General features: G+C 38.0%; 1 protein-coding gene across 4 annotated transcripts in view; it reads right to left on the bottom strand.

The window, feature by feature from the left end:
* The window catches only part of LOC149230853 (uncharacterized), a 404,135-nt gene that overhangs the window by 215,815 nt on the left and 167,033 nt on the right, over positions 1 to 21,287 (bottom strand). For all 4 annotated transcript variants that reach the window (XM_089379080.1, XM_089379081.1, XM_089379082.1 and 1 more), the window contains one exon: positions 15,589 to 15,683. In XM_089379080.1, coding sequence (XP_089235206.1) covers positions 15,589 to 15,683 — 95 coding nt within the window. The remainder of the gene's footprint in view (positions 1 to 15,588; positions 15,684 to 21,287) is intronic.

The raw sequence follows: 21,287 nt of genomic DNA, 5'->3' as shown, positions 1-21,287 counted from the left end.
TTGTAGTAGGGTATGTTACACATATGAAAGAAACATTGAAACCCTAGATGGAATGAAAGTTGTTATGAAGTAGTCTAGGGTTTATAACAAAGTCCCTAGCAAGATGTTGAAGAGTATTTATCTCTTGTTTTGGTATCTAGTATGTATAAACTTTAAAGTTGAAATGCTTTCGTGATTCTGATATGGCTAACTTCATGATTCTATAGATTTGGTTGTACTTGCTATCTAAGTTGTGCAAGTACACAATCTTCAATATGGTGAAGATGTTTAGTGATGTGATAAGCATGATGAGAATGATGATAACTCTGATGAAATGTTTGGAAACCACGAAAGATTCTCCGATGATGAAAAGAAGAAGTTGATCTCCCTAAAGAAGCCTGAATAGAAGAGATTTCCCTAAGATTAAGAGGGAGTCTGGATAAAGAGATGCTACCTAGTTGAGAGGGAGGGTATAGCTCGGTTTTGATTGAAGAATGAATTTTGGAGGATATGTTGCTACATGAGAAGTAGGAAAGGAAAGTGTATGATTGAGGACTTTTCTATCAGAGATTCGGTTGATAGTCCTACTATGAAAAGATGAGAAGCAACATCTAGACCCCAGAGGTTTGTATTTGATTATGTACATATGAAAGTATATTATTGATTGGGGTCGTGTTTGTATAGGTAAATCTCTCGAAGGATTTGATAGCAAGCTAGTTACCAATCAGTTTGATTAGGAGAGATTGGTCATCCTTGATCAATGTTGAGGCTTTGTTAGTGAAGCATTGCTGGGAGGGCATCTGGCCAGCACGTTGTGTTGATGTCTAGGTCCCGAAGTTGGAAAGGTAGTGTTGATTATAGAGCTTTGTTTTTTGATACACACTTGGATCTTTGGGTTGGTGGTTAGCAAGTAAGCCTGATGGTACCTAGAGGGGCTGAAAGCTTGAGTTCACCTTATTCCCACTTGGATAGATTGCCTTGGTTAGGAATCTAGTCTGTGGCATTGCGGTGCCTAAATTATTGAGAGACCAATGGATAGATTGCCCTACTCATGAATCTAGTCCATGGCATTGCGGTGCCTAAAGTTCTTCATTGTTCATAGAGTTTGGGATCTTCCATTGTACTTGTATATGATGAATACCTCCCTAGTTAACAGGGAGTGTTGGAAAATGTAACTAGGTTCCGTCTTCATTTAATGTGTTTGAGTCATCTTGTTGTGTACCTATCAAAAGAATAAAGAAAAGAATTTGTATTGTTATTATTGTGACTTATTAAAGCATGGGTTTCATGCTTGGGTCGCCATGTTTTAGGTCAAAGTCCCCATTGAGGACTTCTAGGATTTATTTTGAGTCAATAGAGTCATTTTACTATTAAAGAGACCCTTCTTGGGCCTTTGAATCATGTTAAAAGGTTAAATATTTAGTCAAATATGATTTATATATCCTCCACATCAAGTCGGCCTAGAAGAGATCAAGTCGGCCTAAGGATCCTATTCGACCTCACATGGAGCCTATAAATACAAGCACGTCGAATTCATTTGGAACACACTCCCACAAGAAGTTTGATATCTCTTGTAGCTGGGAAAAGTGTGAAGTTTGTTGATGGGAAGCCAAAGGAAGTGCAAGTTGGATGGAACCTAAGGAGAAGAAGAAAATCGAAATTTTGGTACCTCTCTCTCTCTGTTTCATGTCCTAGCCTTCCAAGTTTCACTGTTGCTGGAAGCTGTCAGTTGTCGAAAGTTGTTGCCTAGTCGAAGTTGTTGGAAAGGGGTCCAAATTATGGGAGGTTGACTTGGTGTGGAAGGAAGGTCTGGTCTTGGTCTAGGGTGAAGAGTCTCAAAGAATGCTATTGAAAGTAAGAATTTCTAGACTGGGTTTTCCCCTCGAGGGGGTTTTTCCCTGCATAGCGCCTACATATGGTGTCTATTGTTTTATGTGTTGTTGCTATGCTAATTGCTTGATGGACTAAAAGAAAGAAGATATAAAGAATCGTAATAACAAGAAACATCACAAGTAATTATCAAGAATAAGAAAATATTTTTGCCTTTTTTATTTTCTAATAGATGGGAAGTGCGAAGTGTTAAGCTGGGAAGCCAAAAGAAGTGCAAGTTGGGTGGAGTCTAAGTAGAAGAAGAAAAACAAAATTTGGTGCCTCACTCTTTCTGTTTCGTGCCCTAGATTGGGAGATCGAAGTCTTCCAAGTTTCGTTGATGACGGAGGCTGCCTAATGCCGGAAGCTGCCTGATGCCGGAAGCTACTACGTAGTCGAAGTTGTTGTAAGAGAGGTCAAAGATCTGGGAGGCTGACTTGGTGTGGAGGGAAGGTTTGGTCTTTATCTAGGGTGAAGAGTCTCAAAGGATACTATTGAAAGGAAGAGAATTTTGACTGGGTTTTCCCCTCGAAGGGGGTTTTGCCCTGGCATAGTGCCTACATCTGGTGTCCAGTGTTTTATGTGTTTTCGCTTTGGTAATTGCTTGATGAACTAAAAGAAAAAAGACATAAATAATTGTAATAACAAGTCAAGAACATCACAAGTAATTATCAAGAAAAAGAAAATCTTTTTTCCTTTCTGATTTTCTAACACAAAGCCCTTCCCTCCAAGTCACCCAATAATCCATGCCCAAAATGCCCAATGAAAAACAAGCATAAGCACCCGATTGCACAATGAAAAACATATATTTTGGTTTGGATTGCCCACCTTCTAACATATGATCTTGACAAATGGCAGAGGAAACATAGAATTGATGTAGGAAGCGAAGATAGAGTGGCACATAACAATGGCTACGGGTGGCTCTCAAGCGTTGTTGGTTGCCATCTAAAGATGGCAAGGAAAGAAACTCTCCTAGGGGTCCCCACTTTTGGTGGGTAATAGTATTGAGTTGTTTGCTTGAATGTAAAGATTCGAGTTAATGTTGTAAGGGTGCCATATTGTTGAAATATGTAGATATGGTCGGTCTTCATAATAAAAATTATTTATCATTGATGTTGTTGACACCTAATCCTCATGATTGGGTGAATATAATGTAAATAGATAAATAAGTAATATGAACAGTCATCGGGAGATGAAGTGAACAGTCTCTCCCTCATGCATTTAATGAAGACCTACCTGAAGGAATATGTACGAATGAATTTTTGGTTGAGGAGTTACTGCCTGGTCTGACATGGTATCAGAGCCAGGTTCCCAAATTAGTTTTTTGTGTTGTAACTCCCGTAAGTTTTCTGCCATTGTCCTTATTTTTTCCCTGCCATTATTCCTTGTCCCTCTGCCAGAATTTGGAGCGTTGGCAAAATTGTAATGACTGTGAGACCGTGTGTTGTGTGCTCGTAGGATTCCGTGTAAATGGTATGCTGTGTCATACCCTGCATTGAATGGAATGTTGGATTACTGCTCTATGTTTGACTGTGAACTTCACTGAACTGTGCACTGGTTGTGTTGGTCATGGTCTGCATGTAAATGGGGTGTAAATGGTACCGTTGTTCGATGTGTTGATAAACTGTGAGCGCTGGAATGGACTTTCCTGGTGAGCGATGAAATCTATTCTAAATGATGGAAGCGTGGTGAGACCCATACCTGTATAGTGCATTAACCTTTGTTGTTTTTGAAGACCGTGCATTCCTGGTGTGCGTTGGTTTTGACTCCATGCTGCATTGTTTGTCTGTTTAAATAAAAAGAGGGATCATAAGGTATGATGGCGTATTATTGGTGCGATACTTTTTTTACATGAAAGCATATGTTCATGTGTGAAGGTCGTGTTATATGTACAGTCATCCTTATGATTAATGTGTGTTTGATTAGAATGGAGTAATAAGAATAATAATATATTATATGGAGTGATAATATATTATTTCGAATGGGAATAACAAAAGTGAACGTGACATGAAATTCATTAAGTTTTTTTATGGCGATGTGTTATATGGTATAAAAAAAAAACATATATGGCTATATGGAAGGTATAGCATATATATTTGAGAAGTGGAAGGTATAGCATATATATATGTTTCTATCAGCAGAAGTAATTTTTTTTACAGAATGCATGCAATCATATCCATGGTGGGAATATTTCTCACTGGCAAGGAGAACTATCCTGAATGGTCCCGGATGATAAAACACACCCTCATTTTCAATGAGTTGTGGAAAGGAGTGTGTGTCAGAGACGGAGACAATGAACCAGTACAGCCTACCTCAGACAAAGAGCTCGTCATTTGGGAAAACAAGAACAGCAAAGCTTACGCTTTAATCGCAGCATCTGTAAATGAAGAGGTGAGTCGCCATATTTCGTCATTTTCAACTGCCTTTGAAGCCTTACAAAAGCTGAAAGAACTCTATGACTCACATTCTGCACTTGAAGTTGTTCAACTTGTCATTAAACTCTTCACTCTTGAACTGCAAAATAATGATCCTCTTGCTCTTGCATCTGAAGTAAAGTCGATAATGCATGATATCAAATCCACTAAGGTTGAATTGGATATACCTCTTATCGCTTTTCTCAAGGCACTTTATCCTATTTACTCCAATTATCTTGAGTCATTGCAAGCAAATGGAAATCTCAAAGATATCACCTTTGACTCTCTTGTGAAAAAGTTTGCTAAAAGAGAGATAGTTTTTGGAAAGAAGACAGCCCCTGAATCTTCTGAAGAGGCTGTGCGCCTTGCTCACAAAGAAAAGCATCCTACTCAAGAGGAAAGGTGGTCGAAGAGGAAGAGGAAGATATTTCAGAGGCAGGGGGGGCAGACATTCTCAAGGAGAAAAGGCAGATTTGCACTGCATTCGCTGCAAAAGAAATGGATCACATGATGCCTCTACATGCAAGCTACCATGGCACAAAATTGAGCAGAAAAGAAACCAACAGAAAGGTAAAACTGATGATACAGACAAAGGTAAAGCACTTGAATCAGCTCACTATGTTGTGGCACAATGTAATATTGGAGTAAATGAAGATTTATTTAATGCTTCACTTGCTTCTTGATAAAATGATTGGTTGCTTGATTCAGGAGCAACCTGCCACATGACTCATAGAAAAGATTTTTTTGAAGAATTCAATGATAATGTTGGAGCAGTATACTTTGCAGACCAATCAAAAATTAAGCCATCGGGGCTTGGCACAATCACGCTTAAACTGCCTGGTCTTCCAGACTTTCTTCTGCATCATGTTCTATATCTCCCACAGCTCAAGAGAAACTTGTTGTCCTTGGTCCACATCCGCCAGCAAGGTCACTCCATTCATATGTTTGATGGCAAGCTTGAGGTAAGAAAAGCATCTGACCACTCACTTGTCATGAGGGGAATAGAAGAAGAAAGGCTTCTCAAGCTGCAAGGAACCTCTGCTCGTGCACAACATTTCCCATACAATTCTCATCATGAAGAAGGTACACTTCCATCAAGTTTATTATGGCATACCAGATTTGGACATTTGAACTATGACAGCCTCCGCTTGTTGAAAAAAAATGGTGTTGCTAGTTTGCCTACAATTCCTAAGAAATTTAAGCAATGTGATGCTTGTATTCTAGGAAAGCATAGCAAACAGTCTTTTCATCATTCACATTCAAGAGCACATAGAAAACTTGAACTCATTCATTCATATTTATGTGGTCCAATGCTTGTTCCTTCTGCAAATGGAAATAAATATATGATGACTACACCAGAATGTGTTGTGTTTATTTATTGAAGAACAAATCTGATGCTTTTCAAACATTCAAGAATTTTCATAAATGGATTGAAAATGATGCACAATCTCATATTGGGTCTATTTGCACTAATAATGGAAAAGAATACACATCAAATGAATTTGAAAACTATCTTCGCCAACATGGGATCAAACATCAAACAACTGTACCTTATAATCCCCAACAGAATGGTGTAGCTGAAAGAATGAATAGTACAATCCTAAATATGGTATGATCCATGCTCTTCTTCAAAAATGTAAAGATAATGTTTTGGGCTGATGTTTTTCTATGTGTTCCATATATAAAGAATAGATGTCCATCTAATGCTATCAGAAACAAGACTCCTTATGAAATGTGGTATGGACATGTTCCTTCGGTAAAGCATCTCAGGGTCTTTGGTTCCACCTCTTATGCCTTGATACCAAAGGTACATAGAAACAAACTTGGTGCTAGAAGTCGTAAGTGTGTCTTCCTGGGGTATTCAAACACCTCCAAAGCATATCATCTCTATGATGAAGTAAATAAAAAATTTGTTGTATCTAGAGATGTAATTTTTCTTGAATCATCCAAAACTAACAATATTGTTGAGCGGCAACTTGATCGCTTGCATAGATTCGCAAGAACAAAATCATTTCAAGAATTTGATAGTCAAATTCCACATCTTGAAGGGGGGATTCCTATACTAGATCAACATGTGGAATCTTCTTCTAAAGAACACTCTCCCCCGCATGAAACTCCAACAACAGATGATGCTTTAAGTGATGTGATTGATAGAATTTGGAGACTCAATCTTGATTCAGTGCCAACTCAATCAACGGAGCAGCCTGGACCATCTGAGAAAGGTCCCCCAAAGTGGCTGACAAAGACACTTGAAAGTGTTCATCCTGATGAGGTTGGAAAGACAGGAACTAGAAATTCAAACGAGCAAAATAGAGGTGATGTGGATAACTCTAATTCAGCTGTTGATATGGATATTTCTTATGGTTGTGAATTGAACTTGTCTACAGATTTTGAACCAACTTCCTTCAGAGAAGTTGCTTTTCATGATGAATGGAAAGAAGCGATGCAAAAGGAGTATGATGCCCTCATAAAGAACGGCACTTGGAAGCTAGTTGATCCTCCATTAGGAACCAAACCAATTGGCTGCAAGTGGGTCTACAAGAACAAGTATAAAGTTGATGGCTCACTTGAAAAGCACAAAGCTAGGCTTGTGGCAAAAGGTTTTGCACAGAAGGAAGGGGTCGATTATGAGGAGACTTTTGCCCCCACAGCAAAATGGGCTACCATCCGGAAAGTCCATCAAATGGATGTAAACACTGTTTTCTTAAATGGAGATATAAAAGAGAATGTTTTTATGTCTCAGCCTGATGGATTTGCTGTGAAAGGACATGAACATAAAGTATGCAAACTTGTTAAGTCCCTATATGGCCTCAAACAAGCACCGCGAGCCTGGTATGAAAAATTAATTGAGCATCTTCTGAAACTCAATTTCAAACATTATGATCTTGATGATGCAACTTTATTTGTCAAGAAAGTTGGCAAAACAGTTGTATATCTTGTGGTATATGTAGATGATCTTTTGATGACAGGGAAGTCATCCTTGTTTCATGCAAGGACTAGTTCATAAAATACATTGCAATAATGAACTTTGTCCCCGCTTAAAAGGAATTTCGAGCTATCTATCTTAATAGGCCTAAAGTCCTAGACATTGAAAAGGCTGAAACCAATTGCAAAAAGAAAAAGGTGCCTCAGCAGGCCAAAAATCTTATAAATTAGTTTTAGTGCGGCCAAAAATCTTTGAGGCCAGTTACAGGGGCCGAGAATCCTTAGGAGATGTGAAGAAACCTTAGTCCCCTTAGCCGATTCTAACCTCGGATTAGAAGTTTGCAAATCCAAGGGTTTGATTAGAGGACCAAGAGCCCCAGGAAAATGATCAAATAACGTATTAACAAGTTAGCATCATGTTTAAGGTTAAGGGCAGTAGAAGAGTCCATGATCCATTCTTCAATTATGTTTAAGATTGATCTTAGTGTATCAGTTCGAAATCCAAAGATCTCAAGACCATTGATATAGGCCGAAATACCTCAGATAAATCCTGAAATGATTTTGTGACTTGATCTAAGTCTCACAAGAAAAGATCTTAAGCACAAATATTATGATATTTTTATTTTGTCATAAGTATTCTAAGGTCAAGAAATATCAGTGATAGGAGAACCTCAGTTTGCTAAGAATCGTAACCTCAGTGACCAAGATAGCTATAGCTTTGTATCTACACTGACAAAGTGTTTCATTAAGTCGAGTCTCTTGAGGAGTTGATAATGACAAAGTAGTTCATAAACCTCCTTCTTCTTAAGGATCAAATGGCTCTGTATTAAGTGGTGATCAAGAAAGAATATGAGGCTTGATGCCTATGAGGTATGCGTTATCATAATAATTTTTTATAGTCTTGAACCAAAGCTTTGTGTGAAAATTTCTAACACGAAATTCTACTACCATAACTGATTTATTTCTCCTACTTGAATAAGTTATTTACAAAACTCTTCAATAAACATCAAAATAAATTCTACTGCAGTTGTCACATAATAACATATAGATAAAATAACACCGATATACAAGCACAAGAATCAATCACATCAACACAGTTATTTTTGGACAATTGTCCCCGGAAAAACCCAATGCAAGTAAATTGGTGCAACAGACGAGGGTTTATTTATTATTCTTCAGCAACAATCTCTTTACAAAGAACAATTTTACAGAATATAGAGACACCTCTGAGAGAAAACACCTGGGACAATTTTTCCCTTTGCTTTGGAGAAATTTTGATACCCCGGAGACCCTTCAGACTTCACTGCGTCACTTCTGCGTGAGGCCTGCATGAGGACTGCATCCCTTGTTGCATTGTCTCTCTGATCTTCCCTCTGCATTGTCCCTCTGATGCCCTACGTCACTTCCTCCTCAGTCTCTGACTAATGCTGATGTCCTCCTCTTCCTTCACCTTGCAACTCTCCCTCTGAAATCAAACTCCTCCTTGAGAATCAATTTCCCTTGGGTTACTGAGTATTTGCCCAGTGTATCTCCAAATGACTCTCAAGTCTTCTCTTATACTTTTCCTGTTGATGAATCAACGGCCGAGATTAAGTCTCTAATCAACGGCTAAGATTAAATTAGACTTGATCCTCGTCTCTTAGAAGCTTCACACATACTTTCATTAATACTCATTAATATTTTTATTTTCCTAAGTTTAGACTTAGGAACCCCATTAAAAATATTAATTATTTTAATAAAATACAATCCGGGTGGAATTTCTCCAAACGATTTATGGGTCTTGGAGATCTCATGTGTTCTAGCCCCTCCACGAAATTTCGGAGCTAGAGCACATCCCATGCTACCCAAAATCAACACTTTGATGAAAGGTTGGGTCTTTATCAATGTTGCACGAAGCACCCCCGCCCCCCACGGTTCCAAGCCCCGAAGCGCGTCCCATACGGAAGCGCCTAGGAAGCTTGGTCAGAAGAGCGCTTCCGAAATTCGGAAGTGCCGCTTCCGAATTTTTTGCCGCTTCCTGGAAATTCGGAAGCGCCGAAACGCGCTTCGTACGGCGCTTCGGGCGTCAAAAGCGTGGCGCTTCGGAGGAGGAAGCGTACACTTCCGGAAAAGCGTTTAGAAAAACGTTTTTTTTTTCAATTTTTTTTTAATTTTAGATGAGTTTGCTTGTTGGGGGTGGGTCCACCTTGGGTTAGGGTGACGAATGAAGGCAAAAAAAAATATAAATATAGCAGATGCTCCCTCATGTTAATGTTAAATTCTTAAAGTAAAAGTGACATTCTCCTTTATTTTTCATTTTCATCCTTTTACTTAAATTTTTAACATTACCATGAAATGACTCAGGATGTTTGAGAGTGGTTCCAGCCTCATTGGACTTCATATGGAGAAAATAGAATTTCATATCCTATTCAAAATTCAGCAGACTTAACAGTTTTCAGGAATTCAGGATCAATGGGATTGTGGCATTTCATTAGATTATATTAAGTATGAAGGTATGCGATTAGCATTTAATCAAGAGCACCAAGCCCTATATGTACCCTAGTGTTGGTGGTGTTAATTGTTGAACTCCTTTGTCACGCGGCACGCCCTTAGCAAAAAATTACCTTTCAATCAAGTCAAAATCATTGATCAAGCATGTTAAGCTTTTTCTACCATATTTTAAGTCTTGAATTAGGTAGTTTGATCAAAATTGGGCAATGTTGACTAATATCCCTAGACAATCAAGGTAGAGGCAAAGGCTAGACAAGAGGAGAAGAATCTAGATTCTAGATGGTTGATGCATCTAAATGGTTGATGCTCGAATAATTAATCATTAATGTACAATGGATGTTATATCTATCTTGATTTATGCAAAAATATGCATGTTTTCATGTCTTCTACAATTAATTTGCTATTTGGGATGTTTGTTTTGAGTATAAATGCAAAAAAATATAAATATATATATAGCAGATGCTTCCGTGGACGCTTCGCTTCCTAGATTTTTGGAAAATGACGCTTCCACGTCCCTACTTCCAAAAAACACTTCCGCTTCGCCCTCGCTTCGTGCAACATTGGTCTCTATACCTTTAAGGATGAAAGATTATTGAGTACAATATTGTATCAATGTGAACTAAGGAAATGTTGTGGCTTGAAACTTATTATAATATGACAAGAAGATATGACAACACTACAAATCATAGCCATATAAAGAGGAATATGAACTCAAGTTCTGAAAGATTGAAAAGTTTTGGAAATGTTGTTGCTTATTGGGCAATTTGAAAGGCTCAGCCTTGAAATATAAAAGGGATCACTTTCACTATCATGCCTCTGAAGAAGGTACATAGTGATCAAAGAATCTTGATTACAGACTACAGTGGAAAAGTGGTCAAGTCCTCTTTCAAGGTTGAAAGTTTGCTCAAGAAAATTAAGTAATCTATAGAACTCAACATAGGCTACTTGGGTTGAAAGGCTCAAAAAACAATAATGCTCAAATACACTTAGACATTGGAATATGAAAGGAGAAATTAAAAATGCACTATATTTTCAAATTTCACGAAGTTCTGGAGGATGTGCATTAGATATGACTAGCTCACTATCACCAGCCAAGGACATAAATACCTGAATATTCTTGAATGAATCTACATTGCTTTGGGAAATATTGAGTACTGAGATCACATTCTCAAGTGCAAAATGGTGGAGTCCATTAAAAGAAAGTCCAAGTATCTAACGACAAAAACATTGTTGTTGCTACAGCTATTTTGAGAAAGCAAAGCTACCTAGTTTGAAGAAACTAAGAATAATTATTGATCAACTCATCTTGTAATTGATTGATAAGAATTACGAAAAGCAAACTCCAGGGTTTGGTCATTTAGACATTAGGGTTTGAAAACCCTATATGGTTTAAAGGGCTTGAATAAGAAAGCCTAGGGTTCATGGACAAAAACCCTAGGATTGTATGTTTCTGTTAAAAGAAGAAACCCTAACCCTAGCAAGGAGAGAATGACATCATGATGAGGACAAAGATGATAAGGTGGCAATGAATGCAAGGAAGCTAAGATCAAGAGGGAGCTGACATTCCACTATAACCATCAGAAAATAAGTATTTTATATCTCTCTAGTTTGATTATTACTATCATTGTTATTTTACTATTAGTTACTCTCTTGTCTTTGAGTTCTTTGCTTGATTGTAATTGTTCTTCCATGGCCTCCTAATGAGGAATGCAGGTACATAGTAAGGGCTACCATGGCTATGTCAAATGGAAGTAGTGCAAGAACAAAGCAAAGCAAGAGGACTTTCCCAAAATCAAGACTTGTGTTAACATTTATTATACCAGTTGAAATATGAACTCAGAGGGAGCAATTAGCAAGCCTGAAGTATGCTTTCATCAAGGTGTCTACAAGATCTAGCAATAAAGGTTCTCTTAGTAAGAGGGAGAGGATCATGGCAAGGCATTTATCCCAGTTGTGAGGTACACTTCTATTATCATTGTTTTTAAGATTATACCAAGTTGATGCAAATATTGTTTTCCTCAATAATTGAGGAGGAAGACATGTACATAACACTGCCTCAGGTTTTCGAACTACATGAGAAGAAGTTTCATGATTGAATAATTCTATCACAAGCAGACACGTTGGGCTTGTTACTTTTGGTTAATAGATCATCAATGATCCTATTTGATTTATCTCTGATGGATGCTGAAGGACTCATGTCAGAGGCAGAAGTTCAAAGAGAACCTTGTTTAGCTTCAAAGGGAGTTGACCTCTTACTCTGAGATGATGGACTGTCTTTACAATTGTCAAACTAGATAGTTGATTTATTGGAATATAACAGTGTCAAAGGGAGCTCTTTGTCAGAGTGACAGTCAATGTAGTTGTGATGATGAACCTAGTGAAAGGAAACTGATATGTTTTATAATTCAATGCATATTGTTCATCATGTGTTGTTGTACCAGCATGGTACAGTTGGTCATGGAAAAATCATTTATGATTTGTTGCAGATTCAATTTGAGAGTGTTGAAGACAGAAAGATATTGCTTCAGTTTGGGCTCTGTTATAATTTCTTGGATGAGTAAGAAGCGGTATGGCAGAGGCCAAGTATATTGCAATTGAATTGGCAAGTTGAGAAGCAATAGAGCTTCAAAGGCTACTTGCAAGTTTTGATCAAGTGCAAGTGACAACCATAATGACAGACATGGTGCAGAAGGGAGCAGTGAAGCTCGAGTATATCTCCACTGATGAGCAGATAGTCGATATGTTGATGAAGCCTCTTTCTAGAGGGAAGTTTGTGTACTTTCGAGACAAGCTTGGGCTTGTGGAGAATACCTCTCTAATTGAGAGGGAGTGATGATTGCATCATGGATATGGTTTCTCCTTGTGTCATGTACTTTGACCAGAATTAGGGATGTTATCCCTGTGTCAAGTACATTGACCAAAATTAGGGAGAATGGTTTGATAGATTAGATAGCATCATGGACAAACATTCTTCTTGTGTCATGTACTCTGATCGGAATTAGGGATGTTATCCCTTTATCAAGTACATTGACCTGAAATTAGGAAGAATGGTCCATGGACTGTCGTTCTCCCAATGTCAAGTACTTTGACGGGAATTAGGGAATGTATCCCTATGTCAAGTATTTTGACCTAAATTATGGAGAATGGTCCGGCAGAGAACATACTCACTATGTCAGTTGACCTTGAATGGAGTATGGTCCTAGAGGTTGTAGCCTCCCAGCATCATGCTCTAATCTCTCTCTAGAGTGAGTTAAGTGAAGAAGATAAGGAGTATAAAGGTCGAAAACAAAAGGAAGAAATACACTTTATCTACCCTCGCTCTAGTAGACAAAGGAGGTTTAGTTTTGGATTATGTCGCATACTTTTTGTGGTATAATGCGAAGTTTGAGGCCGATTTGCAAGCCGAATTTCGGCCATCTTGTAAACCTAAAGCAGACATTGTTGTAGAGATCTTGTGGATAGATTTGAGGACACGTGTATTGGAATTTGTGGAGGGTTGGCTTGGCTCTTGGTGAATGGTCATATTGCTTCAATGTTGGTTAGTTTGTCCTAGACCTTGATATCTCTTGTTGAATTGATTCTATAAGGAAGGATTGTTGGGTTTTTCCCCCATGTGGGTTTTTCTAGGGTAAACTCTTGTGTTCTGTGTGGTTGTCTCTTCATGATTCTAATATCATATATTGTTGATGTCTTCTGCATAATTACTTAATGATGGAATAAGAGTAATAAATAGGAACGTGGAAAGTCAAAATCATTAGAAGTAATTATCTATATAGAAGACACAATAAAACTTAACACATGTGACACATGACATCATCCAATGAGTCATTTATGCATTGAAGTGTGGAGTTGCCTAGGTTGTAATTCTTATTGGTTGACCTCTTTACCTAGCTCAGGGAACACATTCTTAATTACTTTCCAATGAAATGTGGGGCCATGGACATACTTTAATCAAGTGATTTCGTAATGCTTGGCCAAAGCTCATACCTTCATGAAGTTTTTCGATACCTTCATTGTGACGGACTTAACTTATCCATGACCACTTATGGATACTTTATTACACTTACTTATGCATAAGTGATGAACACCTATCTTTCAGGTTAATCGCTCATTGATTGAGAAAGAGATCCTAAAGGTTATTAAAGTCAATTGTCCACATTGAGGAGGCTGTTACCTTGTTGACTATTTGTAATGCTTCTACCTCACTCATTATTTTATTGTTGTTGAAATTTCTCGTGAGTTAGGTTAAATGAAAATGATTACTTTTTTATTGTAAGAGGAATTGAGCTCAAACCTATAGAAGGGTTTGCTCTCTCTCTCTCTCTCTCTCTCTCATTTTGTATGGGTGGAGATGGGGAATTTTCCTTTTGAGCATTTGTTGAATATCTTGAAGGATATGAGAAGCTTGAGGCATGTACTGTTAATTTGTTGAATATAAAGCTAAAAATACAATTTCTTTAAGTGTGCCCTGAGGGCTTAAATATGGTAACTTTATTCTTTATCTAGAGGAATTATTTAGAAGGGTAAATTCTGATGAATTTTTGTTTAGGACTCTTTATGTTTGCTGCTGGAAAGTGTTGATGAATGCTATGTCTTCTTAATTAGAGTAACCTTTACAATTTCTAAGTTGCAAACAGACATTCATGTGCACTTGTTAAGTTCTTTTTCAGTACTCTTTGAAATCAGATTTCTTCATTTATAAACAGCTATATAAGAACGTCGGAATTGCCTTTATGACATGACAATATAGCTCATAAGTCATAACCTTATACTCCATATACCCAATGGATATGCAATAGGTTTGATCTACCCATCACTTTTTATTTTCCTATACTACAACACTCGTTTTGATGAAGCTACTCTCCATTTCACCTTGAGCCCTTGTTGCCTGCAACCCTACCTTAGGGAAGCCCCCCTCGAGTTGGAGCAGAGCCAACCTAAAGTTGAATAGAGTCGGTGAAATGACATTGGCCCCACTCTCTGTTTCCCAATGGCTAGTGCCAATCTTTTGGACTTTAATTTAAAGGTGCTAGTTTGTGAGGTAACACCTCCCATTCCAAATAAAGCAGTCAGATGACCCTCATTAGATTTTTCTATTTGGCCTCATATGTTAGTAGAGATACAATTTATTGTTCTCAAGCTCCTCCTGGGATTAAACATTCAAACCCTATCAGTCTAGACTCTACAGCATTCCTAGAGGATATTATCAATCTTTGAATAGTTCACTCACAATTTTGGATGATGACAAGGAACTTCATTATTTCACTTCTACATCTATTTCTACTTCAAATAGGGTGTAATATCTCTGTTTTTGTTTGGTAATAGAAAGCATGTGGCAGCAACTAAACACTGCTAAAAACAATGTTTAGAATAACTAAGCTGAATTCCTATGAATATTATGAAGATTGGATTCTGACATCCACTATGGAAATGTTAAAGGCAGGTATTAAATGTGATTTGATTCCATCTGGAATTGGCAGTAGTTTCAGTGAAATAAGGAAAGCCCGTGCAAAATAGAGCCAATCAAAATGCAGAACACATAAAGGAGTTGAAGAAGGGGAAGGTTACAGAGAAACTTATCCAGGAGAAACAGGAGTAGCCGGAGGAAAATTTAGAAAACAAGTTCATAAAGATGGAAGTTTGAAACAGAGATGGTGGTGAAAACTAGTAAGCTGATCTGTGGAAAGAATGGCATCACCCACAACAACATCAATAGCACTATCCCCAACAACGCTAACCATTCCAGATATGAACATTCCTACCAGGACTAGATGCAACTGCAGCAAATGCAAGTACGCTAGCAAATGTTTTTAGACCTTTACTCCTAACAACTACTGGAAACAAAAACAATGCTAAATGCAAGATACTCGCTGTCCATAATCTTTAATATACAACAAAGAAGGGCATTCACCTTGTTACAGCCCCCATTGATCGACCCCACAAACCAATGCATGAAACTTGTTCATCTGTTCGCAAAAAGTTGACGACTGCCTTCAAATCATCCTTCTGAAAACCATACAACTAAGGTCAATTAGATATCAGTGCCTAACTAACATTTCATGTCACTATTTAACCATAAACAGATCACAAACAATAGAAGCATCATAATATCAAGACATTTACCTGAATGATACAACGGATACTAACTTTATATGTTTATATATAAAACCAATAGTCGTGCTTCTATAATGTACATTTCAAGACTCTTAATATCACTTATTTAAATGGAAAGGGAAATAATGTGAACACAGCAAACCCAAGAGATATAGTTAGTATTTTTTTCATGTAAGCCATAGCATTGCCATTTCTCAATCAACATGTTGCTACCTCAAATAGTAATAATTCTCTCTTTGGACCACCTCATGTTGTGCACAAGTACCTAAAGTTAAGAAAGTTGGACTCGGGAAAAGAAAATCCACATAACCTTCAGCAGGCCAAAAAAGGCAAAAGAAAGGCATAAAAAAAGACAACAGAAGCATCAACAACCTAATAAGAACAAAATAGGCGTGCACCATATGAGGACAGATACAAGTGCCAGTTAAGAAAACATGTATTTATAGGAAAAGTAACTGTAGTCTGGACAAAACTTTAAACTATTAAATGCTCATTTAAGGAGCTATAAATACCTCAAAGGCCCACATACATAACTATTATAGGAAGGAATGAGACCACAGTTTTGCTTAAACACTTGTGCACATCCAAGAAAGCTTGTGATTCATGAAAAGATCGTTTAAGTTAACAGAAGAATACAACAGGTGGATTTTGCATGGATTTGTGGGCATTGTGGAAAAGTAAATTCAGCATTATTTGTCAGATCTTGCTATCATCATAGATTGCATTTAGAACTAGTTTAAAGAAGTCATGTGGCTTGTCTCTTCTAACTGTTTGACACATGATTAGTCCTGAAAAAGTGTTACATTTGCTTCCTGTTATCAAAGAGTTTGGTGTTGTTATAAGCAGTTCTACACAGTGCTCTGAAGGCTAAAAATGTTGTCATCACTTCTGCGCACAATCTCACCCAATTTTGAAATTCAGTTGCTCAAAATACTATATTTTTGTCTTTTCAATGTATCATTGCTGAAGTATTAATATCCAGTTTTATGGTTTTATTTCAGCAGAAATGAAATCTAATTTATGATGACAACACCAGTGTTTCATAAGCACTAGATAGCCCCTTTTTATCATGGCAAAAAGGGCATGCATTAGAAAATGGACATTGAAAACTCTGAGAAAAACTGTTCATGAACCATCAATGCTAAAGGGCAGTCTACCTACAGCTTGTATTAGAGCTTTATATACAGCTAGAAGGAAGAGATGTAAGTGCGCAAAATTCAAATTCAATGTAAAATTACAAATAAATCTATTACGACTCAAAGGGTAGCTTTCGATACATTCTTCAAACGAGGTATTTTTACCTCCTGGGAGGTACCCTAGTATTTTTTGTTAAAGAAGTGTAACAAGGACAAGTGTTTCCTAAGGCTTGGGTTCTTGCCTAGGAAAAAGAGTCCAACATGACCCCTTGACATAACTTTATGAGATATAAAGTAAATGTGATTTTATGAGGCATAGAGTCATAAAGTGACTTCTTGTGAATTAAATGAAAAGGTGACTTGGGGGATAAGTGACTAAGTGGTTCAATGAGATATTAAATCCCAACCCTTGATCTCAATGGCTAAGATCTAATCTCAACCATTGGATCATAGGTTTAGGTCACTCTTTTATGAGAGAACAAAAAGGAAACTCAAGGGAGGAAAAGGCACCATTTGCATTCATTCTTCATGAGTTTTGGAGAATGAGAGAAGCAAGGGAGAATTTCACAGCTGAGAAAGTACAGCATGAGTCCCAGGACATGGCACAAAATTCGAGGCAGGATTGTGGCATAAATTTCGAGGAGAGCATTAATAGTAGTCTGGGCAGCGTACAGCACAAATTTCGAGAGGTACTGTGCATTTATTGCGCTGTCAGAATAGCAGTCTGGGCATGAAATACGAGAGGGTTTCCACTGCATTAATTGCTGTCAGCACGAATTTTGAGGGAGCTGGGCATGATTTTCAATGGACAGCAACATGGAATTTGAGGGTTGTCAGAGAAGTAGAGCAGCACAAATTTCAAGAGAGTTAGGCACAAATTCCAATGAGATAAGTCTGCATTTAATGTTGTAATAATTGTTGTACAATTTCTCTGAAGAATAAAAAATTTATCTCTCATTCATTTTCCCTTCGGGGTTTTTCCAGCCTCTATTGACCAAAAATCTCGTATAAATCTTTTTGAGTTTGCTTGTGTTTTATCTCAGCAAAAGGCAAAAAGTAGATTAGATTCATGTGTTTCAATTTATGAAATATTCATGTTTATGACAGCAGCAAATAAACATGCAGGTCGGGCATTGAACAAGATGAGACTTCACTAAACTTGAAACTGGGTTGGCTCTAATTTGAAATTTCTACATGGTATCAGAGTTAAGTGGGCCAAAGTGCTGAGGAAGTAGACAAACAGCAATCGAAACAGCGAGCATAAACAGGGATTTGTGTTTGAGAGGGAGCAGTCGTTTACCTTGTGACAGATCCAGGACTTTGTGTGGGGTTGAGCAGATCAAATGGCTACAGGTTTGAGGGTTGTGGACAGGTTGAATGGAGCATTAGTGCTCCTGTAGGATTCCAGAGATATTCTTCACCACCGAAAGATAATGACTGTGCTTCCTTTCGCTGAGATGTACACCACCGAGGAGGAGAGGACTATCATCTTTCTTCACTGTGATCATCACCGAGGTTGATGAGGCTTTCCGAGATCCTATACCCAACCGAGATCTTCTTCCTGCACCTCATACCCATCTGAAATTTCAGAGGAGAATGCGAGTTCTGTACTTGTGTTTTGCGGATACCCTAGCCACATATTTATAGTGGTTTGTCCTCAAAAATAAGCCGACTTGTCAAGTGAAATGTTGTGTCTATTTCCTTGAGCCGACATGACTATCTTTTATACATTTAATTCAATTTTGAAGCCGACATGGTGATCTCCTTGTCGTTTTGCTTGCAGACTTCGTTGTGCTTGCTTTTGGAGGATTGATCTTGGTCTTAGAGGGTTGCTCTTGGCTTGAATATATTTTACATAGGCTCATGAGGAGCTCCTTCATACATGACTTGACTATTTGATATATTAATAAATCCCAAAGACATCAAGAAGAAGTCTTTAACCTAATGACACTTCTTGCTCATGAAACCCATGCAGCAAGGCATACAAAATAAATTTATTTTCTTTTATTACATCATTTACAAAGATCAAATCATTATGAAGACCGAACCTAGTTACACTTTCTTCAACACTCCCTCTTAACTAGGGAGGTATTCATAATGGTACTTGGTCATTCTCAATCTGAAGAATTTCTCATAAGAAGAATCAGATTTGCAATCCATCTGTTATAGCATCATTTCAACCAACATTGTTTTCATATAGCAAGGCCTTGACTAACAGTTCTATCTTTCACTTAGATCAAAGCACATAATGCTGGCAAGACCAATGACCGATAGGCACGCATCATCATTGTCTCTCTTAGGGTCATACTCACCCGAGTGTTCTCCGAGTATGCCCTACTAGGACTATTCTCATCTTGGGTTCCCAGCCCTCAAGAATATCGGTCCTCTTGCCCACTCTTGTCTTGGATGCCCTACCACATCCTCAAAGAGTGTCGGATGCCAGATGATTACACAATCCTCCATTCTTTCTTCCAAACTGAAGACAAGAATGTCGTGTCTAACTCTCCCTCTTAACCAGGGATGAGTTCCAAGTTTCTCTTTACCCTTTACTCATAGGAACCTTCCAAAGTTCCCTCTTAAACAGGGACTCTATCATCAGTACTTTATAGGGTCTTCTAGTTTGATTGATGATCGAAGACCTCGATGTCATCAATTTCTTCATATTTAGGGTTCAACCATCCATCACTTTCCTCCATCATGTCATTCCTTCTTTCCCAGAAAGTATCCTCCTTGGCTTTACATCTGGGGTTTCCTTCATAGGGCCATCTATCTTCACTTTTCCTTCAACGGTGATTGCTCTAGATCACAAGGTACATAATTGTGACATCCTTCACAACTCGCCTTACCTCGGTCATGCACACATACACAAAATTTCTCCAAGAGGTCAGAAACCCAAAACAAACCACATATTACCTTTTTAGTGATGGCCTTTTCCAGTGACATCTTCTTGTAGGTATCAACACCCTACATACATGTTGATAGGTCTCCCAAAGATATTTGTTGTCAAGGGTCTTCATCTTTTTAGACTTCCATCGGAGTCTTGATATCTTTCCGGCAGATTTCCTAGTCAAATCTTCCTGATCCTTTGGATGTTGATTGCCTTCATCATGGTTGCATATTTCACGATCTCTTCCATCCTCACACCTTCCATTCCCAGGAGCTTTCAATCAGAGTTTCTTAATTGTAGTCAGCCACCTCATACTTCATATGAGGACATATTATGTTGATTTCATCTAGTGTGACTTAAGCCTTCCTGCATCCTTTCAGAGGAGGAGATCCTTTTTCTCTTGATCATGCTTGATCCATGTTACCTGCAACCATATGACATGACATTACAATATTAAACACAAGCATACATACCTCATTTTACCTTTAGGTCATCTAGGCTCCTTCCAACAGCTTCCTTGATTGAAAAGATCTTCAATCCCTTGATATGCTTCATTTCTCATGTCATCAGACCTTCATCTCATGAATTCCATAAGTTGGATTTCCTAATGAAACACTTGCTACCTTCCCAGATTAGTGGATCCTCCACTGAGGTTTCTATCAGAGAATCTTGAGGATCTTGCATGTCTCGATCTAGCAAATGTTTTCCCTTTTGACTTCTTGTCCTTTCATCTCATGAATTCCAATGAAATTCCCAAGAGCTATGTCTTTCATGTTTGACTGCCATGGATTTTGTCCTTCATGACTCCCATGGCAATATTACAAGTTGTTGTTTCCATGATGCCACGATGCATCTTATCATCATGATCATATCTGCAGAAGATTTGGAGCTTGTGATAGGACCCTTTTGTGAGGGACACCATCTCACTCATAGTAGAGGTCTGCTACTCCCTCTTTCCTTGGCCTTTTTCTTCAGCTTCCTCCATCCTTCCAGCGATATGAGCTTCTTTCCATAGCATTGAATCTTAGCTATACTATTCTGTCTTGAAAACTTCCATTGCCTTTCTGCACATGTTTAAGTCTTTTTAACCTTCAACACTTTTGTCCATAACTTGTCCTTCTTCCATCTTGCATAGATACCACAAGTTGTTGCATGAGGAAACTTCCATGTCCCAAGGACACTTGCCATCTTGCTTATTAAGAACGTAGATGATTATCTTCTCATCATCTTTATCAAATCTCCCAATTGAGATCTCATGAAGATATTTCTTTATTCTTTGATACCTTCTTTACTGCATTTTAGAGAGTATATCTTCTACCATTTCATGTATCCCTTTTATGTCTCCTTTCTTACTACATAGGAAAAAGAGACCCTTAAGAGTTCTTATGAATTCAAAGGAGACCTTGATATGTTCAATGACTTCTCTTCTCCATAAGGATTATGACAATCCATCTTATTCCATGCAAGAACCTT

The sequence above is a fragment of the Pinus tabuliformis genome, chromosome J (assembly GCF_031772625.1).
Source record: "Pinus tabuliformis cultivar Carrire ecotype Pingquan chromosome J, CPIR1, whole genome shotgun sequence".
Lineage (NCBI taxonomy): Eukaryota > Viridiplantae > Streptophyta > Pinopsida > Pinales > Pinaceae > Pinus > Pinus tabuliformis.
This window is presented reverse-complemented; position numbering and strand designations above follow the sequence as displayed.